This window comes from Macaca mulatta, chromosome 19 (genome assembly GCF_049350105.2).
Source record: "Macaca mulatta isolate MMU2019108-1 chromosome 19, T2T-MMU8v2.0, whole genome shotgun sequence".
Taxonomy (NCBI): Eukaryota; Metazoa; Chordata; class Mammalia; order Primates; family Cercopithecidae; genus Macaca; species Macaca mulatta.
The window spans coordinates 15,227,984-15,242,383 of record NC_133424.1 but is presented as its reverse complement, the minus strand read 5'-3'; the positions used below and the strand labels follow the sequence as shown (position 1 = coordinate 15,242,383).

The following is a 14,400-nucleotide window of genomic DNA, read 5'->3' as shown; positions in this document are numbered from 1 at the left end:
TCATTCTTCCTGTGATTTGAGCTCTCAGGTCTCAGTCCCCTCATTAGCGAGATAAGAATAATAGTTGTCCCCATTGTTCCAACCTCACAGTGCTGGTGTGAAAATTTAACAGGACTGTGCTCCTAAAATGCTTAACAGGACGATGTTTCTCCTAGCTTATTATCCTAGAATCACACCACAGTTACTAAAAAGCTTAAATTCTATAAAAACCCTAAGAATCTGGTAATGTCACAAAGCTGTGTCCACCCCAGCCAATAGAGATCAATCTAGCTATATTAAATCACATACTTAAATTCCAAATTAAACTCTGTACACATACCAATTTAAATGTATATCTCCAATTGTGTGTAATAGGTTCAATAAGGATCTAAATGAAAATATATTTTGTATAATTCTACTTCAAAATACCTTGAGCTATGAGTACTTTTTATGTTGCAGCATCAATTTTAATTCGAGCACATAATTTGTTGTTGTTTTCATTTTAATCATAAAAATAAGACAAGTTTGTTAAATTTTTTTCATAGTTTTTGAAATATATAAAGTAAAAAGTGAAAGTGGCTGTCACATATGATGTGTGGATCAAAGTTGCAATCAAAATGTGTAATCAAAGCTGATTGTTGGCTAGGGGTGGTGGCTCACGCCTGTAATCCCAGCACTTTGGGAGGCCAAGGGGAGCAAATCACGTGAGATCTGGAGTTCAAGACCAGCCTGGCCAACATGGCCAAACCACATCTCCACTAAAAATGCAAAAATTAGCCAGTGTGGTGGTGCACATCTGTAATCCCAGCTAGTCAGGAGACTGAGGCAGGAGAATCACTTGAATCCAGGAGGCAGAGATTGCAGTGAGCAGAGATCGCACCACTGCACTCCAACCTGGGCAACAGAGCAAGACCCTGTCTCAAAAAAAAAAAAAAATTGCTGATTGTCATCAGCTGACTTTCAAGAGAAACTGGAAACAATTCTCTGGTAGGAAAAGAGTCACTTTATGTTGATCTCATGCACTTTCTCTGATCTCTCTTTGTATCACTTTTCCCATTGTTCCTAGATGCTGGCTCCACCTGGACCAGGGATTCATCTGGGGTTTCCTTGGCCCAGTCTGTGCCATTTTCTCTGTGAGTATGTGCCTTTGATTTTCCCAAACTAACAAGAACCAAGAGAAGTGCTGGGTACAAGATGGTACAAAGGGCTTGCATTTCCACTGTTGGGTGGATCGATTTTCCACCTGCTACCAGTTCAATCCCATGTACAGGGAGGCTGGACTCCTGTGTGCAATTTAAAGTGGAAACCATACATTATTTTAACTTGCATTCTGCCTTGTTTGTATTGGTCCTGCAGGTGAATTTAGTATTTTTTATCTTGGTCTTTTGGATTTTGAAAAGAAAACTTTCCTCCCTCAATAGTGAAGTGTCAACCATCCAGAACACAAGGTAGGATGTGACAAATGGTACTTCCTACTCCCTTTCCTTCTGCCAATCCCTCCTACATATCCACACACGCGTACGCTCAACAGCCATGCTCCCAGGACTAGCAAGACCACTGTAATCTCCCACCATCACAATTAACGAGAACCTGTATTAGCTAGAATACAAGCCAAGCTGCTATGAGAAAAAGATGTCAAAAAAAAAAAAGAATAAAATAGAACTTTATTTCACTCTCATGTTGCAACCCAGAAGTGAGCAGTTCAGGTTTAATAAAGAAGCTCTGCTCCACACAGTGTTTCAGGGTCTCAGGTTCTTTCTACTTTGTTGCTCCACCATCCTCTAGAAGGATGTTGTCCTTGTCAATATCCCATCCATGGGAAGGAGGTTATATAGGAGTTGCACTTGCCACATTTGCTCATATCTCATTGGCTGATCTTGGTCACATGATAACACCCAGCTGCAAGGGAGGTGGGAAATGTAGTCTCTAACCAAGTGACCGTGTGCCTTGTTTTAAAACTCAAAGGGGAAGAGATCTAACACTAAAAGGAAGATGAAAAGGGAGAAAAACATTTGTTACCGCCACACTACACAAAATGCACACAGGAGTATGTTTTTATCAAAAGCAACCAACTCAGATTTGCTAATCCAACAGTTACTAAAAAGCTTAAATCATATAGAAACCCTAAAAATTAATCTGGTAATGTCACAAAGCTATATCCACCCCAGCCAATAGAGATCAATCTAGCTGTATTAAATCACATGCTTAAATTACAAATTAAACTCTCTGTACACATACCAATTTAAATGTTTATCTCCAATTGTGTGTAATAGGTTCAATAAGAATCTAGATTAAAATACATTTTGTATAATATTTCAAAATATCTTAAGGTATGAGTATTTTTATGTTGCAGTATCCATTTTAATTTGAGCTTGTAATTTGTTGTTGTTTTCATTTTAATCATAAAAATAAGACAAGTTTGGCCCGGCGCGGTGGCTCACGCCTATAATCCCAGCACTTTGGGAGGCTGAGGTGGGCAGATCACACATGAGGTCAGGAGACGGAGACCATCCTGGCTAACATGGTGAAACCCTGTCTATACTGAAAATACAAAAAATTAGCCGGGCGCGGTGGCGGGCGCCTGTAGTCCCAGCTACTCAGGAGGCTGAGGCAAGCGAATGCCGTGAACCCGGGAGGCGGAGCTTGCAGTGAGCCGAGATTGCGCCTGTGCATTCCAGCCTGGGCGACAGAGCAAGACTCCGTCTCAAAAAAAATAAAATAAAATAAGACAAGTTTGTTAAATTTTTTTCATAGTCTTTTGAAATATATACAGTAAAAAGTGAAAGTGATTGTCTCTTTTCCTGCTACTTCCACTTCCCAGGAAGCCAGAATTAAGAGCCTGTATGATATGTGAGATAAAATATCTATGACATTTTCCCAGAGCTTTCTCTGTGCACTTTAAGTAGAACAGACCGACACACACACAATAGGATCACACTATACAAACTGTTCCTCAATTAGCTTTACTCATTTATGTAATCTCCTTAATAATTAGGGATACATATAATGTACATATACATATATATGTGTATATATGCATACATATAATATATTCTATGCATATACAACATAATATATGATATTTTATATATACATATATAAATATACATATTTTATAGATACATATATAAATATACATATTTTATATATGCAATATATAGTGATTATATATTATGATAGCATATATAAAATATATATGTATATATATTATGTGTATATATGCTGTAAAGACTATAAGTAGGATGGCCTCATATCTCAGCTTACCTGGAACAGTCTCAGTTTACGTCTGTTGACACAATGTAATTATTAATAGTACCCCTTTTATTTATTATTATTATTTTTATCCTTATTGATACATAATATTTATATACATTTACGAAGTATTTGTGATATTTTGATTCATGCATAAAATGTGCAATGATCAAATCAGGGTATTTAAGGTATTTATCACCTCAAACATTTATTATTTCTTTCTGTTAGGAACATTACACCTCCTTTTGATCACAAAAGCCTTCCGGTTTGAATAACAAATTATATGACCCCGGCCAGGCGGGGTGGTTCACACCTGTAATCCCAGCACTTTGGAAAGCCAAGGTGGGTGGATCATTTGAGGTCAGTCGTTCGAGACCAGCCTGGCCAACATGGTGAAACCCTGTCTCTACTAAAAATACAAAAATTAGCTGGGCGTGGCAGCACACCTGTAATCCCAGCTACTCGGGAGGCTAAGGCTGGAGAATCACTTGAACCCAGGAGGCGGAGGTTGCAGTGAGCTGAGATCACACCACTACACTCCAGCCTGGGCAATGGAGCGAGACTCCATCTGAAAAAAAAAAAAATTATATGACCCCTGTCTATAAATGATGAGAGTGAGAGAGAGAAAAAGCATCCAGGTTTTTAAATGCCTTATGTATGTGTGGTACTAATTTTGTCTCATACATTGTCCTAAATACTTTCCCATGTTAAAGTCTCACGTAATCTTTATGGCAACCCCATGAAATAGGACAATTATTAAGATAAGGGAAATGAGGCTGGGCACGGTTGTTCACACCTGCAATCCCAATACTTTGAGAGGCCGAGATGGGTGGATCTCTTGAGGTCAGGAGTTCGAGACCAGTCTGGTCAACATGGTGAAACCCCGTCTCCACTAAAGATACAAAAATTAGCAGGGCATGATGGTGCATGCCTGTAGTCCCAGCTACTGGGGAGGCTGAGGCAGGAGAATCGCTTGAACCCTGGAGACAGAGGTTGCAGTGAGTCGAGATCATGTCATTGTGCTCCAGCCTGTGCAACAGAGCAAGACTTAATCTCAAAAATAAAATAAAATAAAATAAAAATAAGATGAGGGAACTGAGTTGCAAGAAGGTAAAGCAGCTTTCCCAAGATCACACAGGTAGCCAGTGCTGGCTTCCATTTAAACCCAGGTAGTCTAACTCCAGAGTTCTCACTATTAACAGCTAACTAGAGGAGTGTTCATGCTCTTTATTAGTTTTTCAACATCCTAATCTCTGACTTCCTCCTCCCAGGATGCTGGCTTTCAAAGCAACAGCTCAGCTCTTTATCCTGGGTTGCACATGGTGTCTAGGCTTCCTACAGGTGGGTCCAGCTGCCCAGGTCGTGGCCTACCTCTTCACCATCATCAATAGCCTCCAGGGCTTCTTCATCTTCTTGGTCTACTGCCTTCTCAGCCAACAGGTAAACACTGACCCCTTTCTTTGTTACTTTAAACTTAAGAAAATTTTGGAAATGGAGTTTAATGGGGATTTAAGTCAACATTCTCTAAATGTTCCATATGAGATTATAATCCACCTATAAACACTCTCTATTTTCTCTACTTTAAAAATGCTACTAGTTGTTAAGATACATCATTTATTAACACATTTCAGAATATAAATAATTGCTATGTCAAAAAAAAATGCCTTTTTCTCAGTTTTCCCACTTGTAATAGTCAGCTAATGCTGTGTAACAAGCAACCTCAAAAATCCCATTGGTTTAAACACAAATATTTGCTTTTTTTATTCATGGGTCGATGGGTCTGTTGGGGTTCACATGATCTTAGCTGAGTTCAGCTTGCCTTTGCTTCAGGACGCAGATCAGGTTTAGGCCTGCTCCTTGTGACTCATCCTGAGGCTTAGGCAGAAGTGGGAGCAACTCCCCAGCGAATATTCTTCTCCTAACAATGGTGAAATCACAAAGAGGCAGACCCTACTGGGCAAGGTCACTCAAGCCTGTGATTCTTCTTACATCGCCTCCACTAATATCCCATTAGCCAAAGCAAGTCACACGGTCAAGCCCAAAGTTAATGGGAAAAGAACACTCAACCCACCAAGAGACTAAGACAGACTGTAATACAACTAGAAAGGAGTGAATCATGGAGATCAACAATGCAGCTAACACACCGCTTCACCTGAATTCTTTTTTTTTTTCCAACTATTATTTTATTTACATTACTGTCTTAAGTTACATGGAAAAAGACACCCAAGCAGTTCTGCCTTATTTCAGAAAAAGTTTCCAATCAGCAGGGTGCAGTGGCTCACGCCTGTAATCCCAGCACTTTGGGAGGCTGACATGGGCAGATCACTTGAGGTCAGGAGTTCCAGACCAGCCTGATGAACATGGTGAAACCCCCATCTCTACTAAAAACTACAAAAAAATTACCCAGGCATGATGGAGGTGCCTGTAATCCCAGCTACTCGGGAGGCTAGACAGGATAATCACTTGAACCCAGGAGGCAGAGGTTGCAGTGAGCCAAGATCGCACCACTGCACTCCAGCCTGGGCAACAGAGCAAGACTCCGTCTCAAAAAAAAAAGAGAAAAAGGAAAAGCTTCCAGTCAATACCAAGTATATGGTGCCGGGATTACAGGCATAAGCCACCATGCTGGGCTGATTTATCTCTTCTTCTTCAACACATATCAGATGATACATGCCTCTCAGAGCCCTCACTGTCCCGAACTAGGTCACATTCCAGAATCACACAGCCTTCCTTGTAACACTGGTTGTCTTCAGGGGCAAACTCATAGATCCATCCCAGTCTGCTATTGCAGCTTTTGCAACTCGCATCTCAAACCATGGAACAGCAGTGGGCACGATGAGGTCTTGAACTTCACTGTACTGCAGGTTAACTGCCTTGTTAAAGAGAAACTGGGGCCAGGCACAGTGACTCATGCCTATAATCCCAACACTTCAGGAGGCTGAAAAGGGAGGCAGAACTCATCTCCACTTGGTTCGAAGGCACCACTGGCAGAGCATTTGTTTCATCATCATCATCATCATCATCCTTTTTTTTTTTTTTTTTTTCTGAGACAGAGTCTCGCTCTGTCACCCAGGCTGAAGTACGGTAGCTCAATCTTGGCTCACTGAAACCTCCGCCTCCCAGGTTCAAGCAATTCTTCTGCCTCAGCCTCCTGAGTAACTGGGACTACAGACACATGTCACCACGCCTGGCTAATTTTTTTTTTTTTTTTTTTTGTATTTTTAGTAGAGACAGGGTTTCACATGAGCATACGAAAAACACTTATGTGTACTCTTCCCTCAGTTTATCTCAGTTTTTGAGGCATATCATAGCATCCAGTTTTTGTTTGTTACTTGTTTTTGTGTTGTTTTGTTTTTTGTTTTGAGACAGAGTTTTGCTCTTGCTGCCCAGGCTAGAGTGCAATGGCACAACCTCGGCTCACTGCAACCTCCATGTCCCGGATTCAAGCGATTCTCCTGCCTCAGCCTCCCGAGTAGCTGGGATTACAGGTGCACGCCTCCACACCCAACTAATTTTGTATTTTTAGTAGAGACAGGGTTTTCCATGTTGGTCAGGATGGTCTCGATCTCCTGTCCTCATGATCCACCCGCCTCAGCCTCCCAAAGTGCTGGGATTACAGGCGTGAGCCATCGCGCCTGGCCTAGCATTCAGTTTTTAAAGATATATATAGTTTTATTTCGTATGGCTACTAAATTCAAAACACTTTGTCTGCAACTGAACAGTAGTGTGTGTCTTCCAAGAATGTCCCTTACTAAGGGGTGCTCAGGGATAATCTAGACTGCATGCTGTCTCCAAAATGGAACCCAGCCAGGCGTGGTGGCTCAAACCTGTAATCCCACACTTTGGGAGGCCGAGGCAGGTGGATCATCTGAAGTCAGGAGTTCAAGACCAGCCTGGCCAACGTGGTGAGACCCCATTTCTACTAAACAATACAAAAATTAGCCAGGTGTGGTTGCACATGCCTGTAATCCCAGCTACTCAGGAGGCTGAGGCTAGAGAACCACTTGAACCTGGGAGGTAGAGTTTGCAGTGAGCTGAGATCATACCATTGCACTCCAGCCTTAGCAACAGAGCAAGACTCCGTCTCAAAAAAAAAAAAAAAAAAAAAAAGAAATTACTCCAGAGGGTTTCATTTTGTTTATATAACGAGTATAAGCATTCATTGCTTGTGTTATTGTTATGTATTTATTTATGTGTAGGTATGAGTGTTTATGGCATATCAGAATAGTTCTTACCAGTAGCAATTGTGTTCCTACCACGGGACAGTTAGCAATGTCTGGGGAAATGTTTGTCATAACTGGAGTGGGGTTTGCTACTGGCATCTAGTGGGTAGAGGCCAGGGATGCTGCTAAATATCCTAAACAATGCACACAGGATAGCCTTCTCCAGCAAAACATGATCCAACCCAAGACGTCAATAGTGTCAATGTCGGGGTATCATGATATGGCAGATGCTGTCCATGGCCCTCTCTTTTTTTTTTTTTTTTGAGACGGAGTCTCGCTGTGTCGCCCAGGCTGGAGTGCAGTGGCCGGCTCTCGGCTCACTGCAAGCTCCGCCTCCCGGGTTTACGCCATTCTCCTGCCTCAGCCTCCCAAGTAACTGGGACTACAGGCGCCCGCCACCTCGCCCGGCTAGTTTTTTGTATTTATTTTTAGTAGAGACGGGGTTTCACCGTGTTAGCCAGGATGGTCTCGATCTGCTGACCTCGTGATCCACCCGTCTCGGCCTCCCAAAGTCCATGGCCCTCTCATATCCCTTTGGCTTCTGTCTCTACATGCTTGGAGTTACTTGTTGCGAACACATATAACTGTGCCTGAAGGCTTCATACTGCCCACAGGACATGCCTGGCCCATGCACAGGGCAAACTGGTGATGCCAAAGAGTAATGGCCCTTGAGAGTGGCCATCAACCCATGACTGATGGGAGCTGGTGGATAAATACCCCAGCTCCCACCTCCTTCAGGCAAGTTGACTCTAAGGTAGTTCCATGCTGCACCCCAGAGCTCCTGAATGGGACTGAGCCCCAGATTTCCACAATGGAAATATCCTTAATTATGCATTCTTTACCAGCTGCCTTCTCTTCCCTGTGCTGCTTCCTCATTGCCCTACTGGTGCTTCTTGGGATCACCCCTCAAATAAACTCCTTACACTTCAACCCTTGTTGCAGGGTCTGCTTCTGAGGTGCCCAAAACCAAGACACATTGAAGGGTACTACCAAAATATTATTGGTGATTTTCACTAGATTGAGGAATTATATGTAACTTCTATTTTCTTTCTTTTGCATATGCATATCTTATAAATTTTCTATCTTTTTCTTTTCTTTTTCTTTCTTTTTTTTTTTTTTTTAGACGAAGTGTCACTCTGTCTCCTAGGCTGGAGTGCAGTGCTGCGATCTCAGCTCACTGCAACCTCCGCCTCCCAGGTTCAAGCAATTCTCCTGCCTCAGCCTCTGGAATAGCTGGGGTTACAGTCATGCGCCATGTCTGGCTAATTTTTGTATTTTTAGTAGAGATGGGGTTTTACTATATCGGTCAGGCTGGTCTTGAACTCCCGACCTCAGGTGATCCGCCCGCCTTGGCCTCCCAAAGTGCTGGGATTACAGGTGTGAGCCACCATACCTGGTCATAAATTTTCTACAACAATTATATATGCTGTAATGGAAAATTTGTATTGTAGTAAAATATATATAATATAAAATTTACCTTTTAAATCATTTTTAAGCGTACCACTAGTAGCATCACATTCGCGATCTTGTGCAACCATCACCAACATCCATCTCCGGAACTTTATTCATCTTCCCAAACTGAAATTCCATCCCCATTAAACACTAACTCCCCACTCTCCTTCCCCCCAGGCCCTGGAAACCGCTATTCTACTTTATGTCTACATGGATGTGACTACTTTAGGTACCTCATATAAGTAGAACCATACAGTATTCGCCTTTCGTGATCAGTTTATTTTACTTAGGCTGATGTCCTCAAGGTTCATCCATGTGGTAGAATATGTGTCAGAATCTCCTTCCTTTATAAAATTGAATCATATTCCATTGTACGAATAGACCATGTTTTGTGAAAATAAACAAATAATAATACATCTCTATCCTCTTCCTGACTCACTGACCTTTCTGCTCTTCACCAATGTTAGCAAAACCCATCCAGGTATTTCCTTTGATGTTCCAGGTCCAGAAACAATATCAAAAGTGGTTTAGAGAGATTGTAAAATCAAAATCTGAGTCTGAGACATACACACTTTCCAGCAAGATGGGTCCTGACTCAAAACCCAGTGAGGTAAGTGAACATGTGAATTGTTCTAATGTCTTATATACTCCTCTCTTGACACTGCAAACTTCCTCTAGTTTGGGGGTTTTTGTTTGTTTGTTTGTTTTTGTTTTTGTTTTTGTTTTAAGTTCCAAGGTTACATGTATGGGATGTGCAGGTTTGTTACACAGGTAAACGTGTGCCGTGGTGGTTCGCTGCACCTATCAACCCACGACCTAGGTAATAAGCCCAGCATTGACTGGGCGTGGTGGCTCATGCCTGTAATCCCAGCATTTTGGGAGGCCGAAGTGGGTGGATCACCTGAGGTCAGGAATTCAAGACCAGCTTTACCAACATGGTGAAACTCCATCTCTACTAAAAATACAAAAATTAGCCGGGCATGGTGGTGCGCACCTGTAGTCCCAGCTACTGGGGAGGCTGAGACAGGAGTATCACTTGAACCTGAGAGGCCGAGGTTGCAGTGAGCCAAGATTGCACCATTGCACTCCAGCCTGGGTGACAGAGCGAGACTCCATCCAAAAAAAAAAAAACAGCGTGTATTAGCTCTTTTCCCTAATGTTCTCCCCCTCCAACCTCTCCCCACAGGCCCCAGTGAGTGTTGTTCCCCTCCCATTTGTTCTCATTGTTCAGCTCCTACTTATAAGTGAGAGCACGTGGTGTTTGGTGTTCTGTTCCTGTATTAGTTTGCTGAACTTCTTCTAGTTTTTTAATTTATATTTTCCTTTTTTTTTTTTTTTTTTTTTTTTTTTGAGGCGGAGTCTTCACTCTGTCGCCCAGGCTGGAGTGCAGTGGCACCATCTCGGCTCACTGCAAGCTCCGCCTCCCGGGTTCGCGCCATTCTCCTGCCTCAGCCTCTGGAGTAGCTGGGACTACAGGCGCCCGCCACCGCGCCCGGCTAATTTTTTGTATTTTAGTAGAGACGGGGTTTCACCGTGTTAGCCAGGATGGTCTCGATCTGCTGACCTCGTGATCCGCCCGCCTCGGCCTCCCAAAGTGCAGGGATTACAGGCGTGAGCCACCGCGCCCGGCCCTTTTTTTTTTTTTTTTTTTTTTTTTAAAGAGACAGGGTCTTGCTCTGTCGCCCAGGCTGGAGTACAGTGGCACAATCATAGCTCACTGCAGTTTCGATCTCCTGGGCTCAAGCAATCCTCCCATATCAGCTTCCCGAGGAGCTGGGACCACAGGTGTGCACCACCATGCCCTGCTAATTTGTTTTTATATAGAGAGAGATGGGGTTTCCCTATGTTGCCCAAGCTGGTCTTGACCTCCCAGCTCAAGCAGTCCTACCACCTCAGCTTCCCAAAGTGCTGGAATTACAGGTATGAGCCACTGCACCCGGCCTATATTTTCCCTTTTCAAAGATATGCTCATGTTATTCAATTTCCACAATGTAGGCCTGACGCAGTGGCTCACGCCTGTAATCCCAGCACTTTGGGAGGTCGAGGCAGGTGGATCACGAGGTCAAGAGATTGAGACCATCCTAGCTAACACAGTGAAACCCCGTCTCTACTAAAAATACAAAAAAATAGCTGGGCGTGGTGGCAGGCGCCTGTAGTCCCAGCTACTTGGGAGGCTGAGGCAGGAGAATGGCGTGAACCTGGGAGGCGGAGCTTACAGTGAGCCAAGATCATGCCACTGCACTCCAGACTGGGAGACAGAGCAAGACTCCGCCTCAGAAAATAAATAAATAAATAAATTTCCACAATGTAAAATAACAATAATAAAAAGGAAACCGGGGCCGGGTGCAGTGGCTCATGCCCATAATCCCAACACTTTGGGAAGCCGAGGTGGGCAGGTCACCTGAGGTTGGGAGTTCGAGACCAGCCTGACTAACATGGAGAAACCCCATCTCTACCAAAAATACAAAATTAGCTGGGCATGGTGGCACATGCCTGTAATCCTAGCTACTTGGGAGGCTGAAGCAGGAGAATCGCTTGAATCCGGAAGGCAGAGGTTGCAGTGAGCCAAGATCGCACCATTGCACTCCTGCCTGGGCAACAAGAGCAAAACTCCATCTCAAAAAAAAAAAAAAAAAGAGGCCAGATGTTGTGGTGTTGTAGTCCTAGCTACTTGAGAGGCTGAGATGGGAGGATCGCTTGAGCCCAGGAGTTTGACACCAGCCTGGGAAACATAGGGTAGCTTTGAGGAGCTAGTCTGAGTACAAACTCGCTTTCCTGGAGGGTATGAGGAAGGGTCCTCTTCCTGATAACCTGGTTTGAGTTCCTCATTCTTGTTATATTTTTCCTCAGTGACTCCTCTCTACTCACTAACAGCACTTAGGCTGGTTTTCATATGTATTCTTGTTGTGCAAAGATATATGAGTAAAACGTATCAAGAACCAATGCAATCTAACACAGACTCCCACTGGGGGAAATTTACAAGCATAGGCATAGCAGAGTGATCTTCTTCCCCCAAATGCCCCCTGTACATAAAGATGTGGATGTGAGCCCCACAGAGTGAGGGTACGCCATGGAAGAGGCTCCAGGATACGGATTCTGCCCCAGTTGCTCTGCATAATTACAGAGGATGAGTGCAGGGAATCATGGGACCTTCCTGGGGGAGGAAATGGCCTTGTTAGAAAGATGACATTTCTGGAATCTGGTTGCTGGTATTCTGTTCTTCCATTGCACTAACTCAGGCTCAGTGTACCACAGAATGAGCTTCCTGCACTATGTGACATTTCGTTCCATATTTGGCTTTTTGAATAAATGACAGAATAGATGTTTAAAAAGAAGCTGGGCGTGGTGGCTCACACCTATAATCCCAACACTTTGGGAGGCCAAGGCAGGAGGATCACTTGAGTCCAGGAGTTTGAGACCAGCCTGGGCAACATAGTGAGACCCCTGTCTCTTCCTTTCCTTTTTTTTTTTTTTAAGACAGAGTCTCATTCTGTTGCCCAGGCTGGAGTCCAGTGGTGTAATCTCAGCTCACTGCAACCTCCACCTCCTGGGTTCAAGTGATTCTCCTGCCTCAGCCTCCCCAGTAGCTGGGATTACAGGTGCCCACCACCACACCCAGCTAATTTTTTTGTATTTTTAGTACAGATGGTGTTTCACCATATTGGCCAGGCTGGTCTCGAACTCCTGACCTCAAGTGATCCACCCACCTTGGCCTCTCAAGTGCTGAGATTACAGGTGTGAGCCACTGGGCGTGGTGGCAGGCATCTGTAATCCCAGCTACTCAGGAGACTGAGGCAAGAGAATCACTTGAACCTGGGAGGCAGAGGTTATGATGAGCCAAGATCGCACCATTGCACTCCAGCCTGGGCAACAAGAGTGAAACTCTGTCCTTAATTATTCTCAACAAGAGTAGAAGTGCTGACTGTTGACTGTGACCTATGAAAGGTTTCCCAGATAATCCAAAATAATTCCCAAAGCTGCCAGCATTCTAGATACTGGTTCTCCATAATGGAATAAGGAAAATCGTTTTTATTATTATCACTTAACATTGTGGAAATTGAATAATATGAGTGTATCTTTGGATGGGGAAAATATCAAATATGACCTGGGTAATAGAGTGAGACCCTGTCTCTACAGAAACATCAAAGAATTAACCAGGTGTGGTGATGCATGCCTGTAATTTCAGCTATTTAGGAGGCTGAGGCAGGAGGATTGCTTGAGCCCAGGAGGCAGAGGTTGCAATGAGCCAAGATCATGCCACTGCACTCCAGCCTGGGTGACAGAGCAAAACCCTGTCTAAAAAAAAAAAAAGAAAAATTATATATATATATATACACACACACACGTATGCATATATATATGAATCTCTCTTTAAGGAATATATTAGCTTTGGCCAGACATGGTGGCTCATGCCTGTAATCCCAGCACTTTTGAGAGAACAAGGTAGGAGGATTGCTTGAGGTCAGGAGCTTGAGACCTGCCTGGGCAACAAAGTAAGACCCCATCTCTATAGAAAAATCTCTGTGCTTCTATTTTTTAGGCACAAAGTTTGAGTAAAAAGCTAATGAAACTCTTCTTCTATGGACAAATTTGACCTTGGGTTAACTTTCTAACTCTGCTCCCAAGAAACTTGATAAAGTTGGAAGATCAGTTAGGTTGCTGGGCAATGTTCCCTATGGGAAAAATCATGCTTGACTTGTAAATTGCATCTGTGAATGAACCATAAATACCAGGAAGGAAGACATAACTTTGAACTTCTTGCACACAGCTCTTATAACTAGGCTAGGAACCACTAACCTCATAGGCTTCTTCAGGAGATGTTGGTTCCTCTGTGGATCTTGGGGCTGCTAAACCAAGCTGTTAGTTGTGGAGTGCAAAGAGAATATTTGTTGACTTCTACAGTGTGTCAGGCACTATGTTAGATAACGGGCATTCAAAGAGGAACAAAGCCAACAAGATTCTAACCTTTCTTCATAGACAAAAAACATCCAGGGGACTGAAATTCCAGAGTGGAATATTATGTCTGAAAATTTATCAAAAAGAATAATTCTTCCTGCTGAATTTTTGATAAGTCTTCCCACTCTAAGCCAAAGAAGACCACATCTGCCCTAGGATTTTTAAATGCTAGGAGATCATGCCATCCTTGCCTGCTGGTTCAAGCTGGGTTTAAATCACTCCTGCTCTCTCTCCATGTTGTTGATTTTTGTTTGTTTGCTTTATTTTACCCTTACATCCACCTTTAATCTAAACCTCTTTTATAGGGGGATGTTTTTCCAGGACAAGTGAAGAGAAAATAATAGAACTAGAACATTCAACTCCGTATGGAATATCATACCCATGGATCTTTTTGGCATTATGAAGAATGAAGCTAAGGACAAGGGACTTCATTAGACATATCATCCTTGGAGAGGAAGTAATCAACCTTTACTTCCCGAAGTGTTTGTTCTGCATAATAGGCTCTCAAAAAATGTGTGGTAAATTGCATTTCTCTTCA

The 14,400-nt window shown here is 43.1% G+C and overlaps 1 protein-coding gene across 1 annotated transcript in view; it reads left to right on the top strand.

Annotated features, from left to right (window-relative positions):
• Positions 1–14,400, top strand: part of ADGRE3 (adhesion G protein-coupled receptor E3) — a 59,995-nt gene extending 45,595 nt beyond the window's left edge. Inside the window, exons 12-16 of the mRNA XM_077977963.1 lie at positions 1,046–1,112; positions 1,336–1,427; positions 4,503–4,671; positions 9,409–9,516; positions 14,168–14,400. Of these exons, the coding sequence (XP_077834089.1) occupies positions 1,046–1,112; positions 1,336–1,427; positions 4,503–4,671; positions 9,409–9,516; positions 14,168–14,203 (472 nt within the window). The 3' untranslated portion in view covers positions 14,204–14,400. The remainder of the gene's footprint in view (positions 1–1,045; positions 1,113–1,335; positions 1,428–4,502; positions 4,672–9,408; positions 9,517–14,167) is intronic.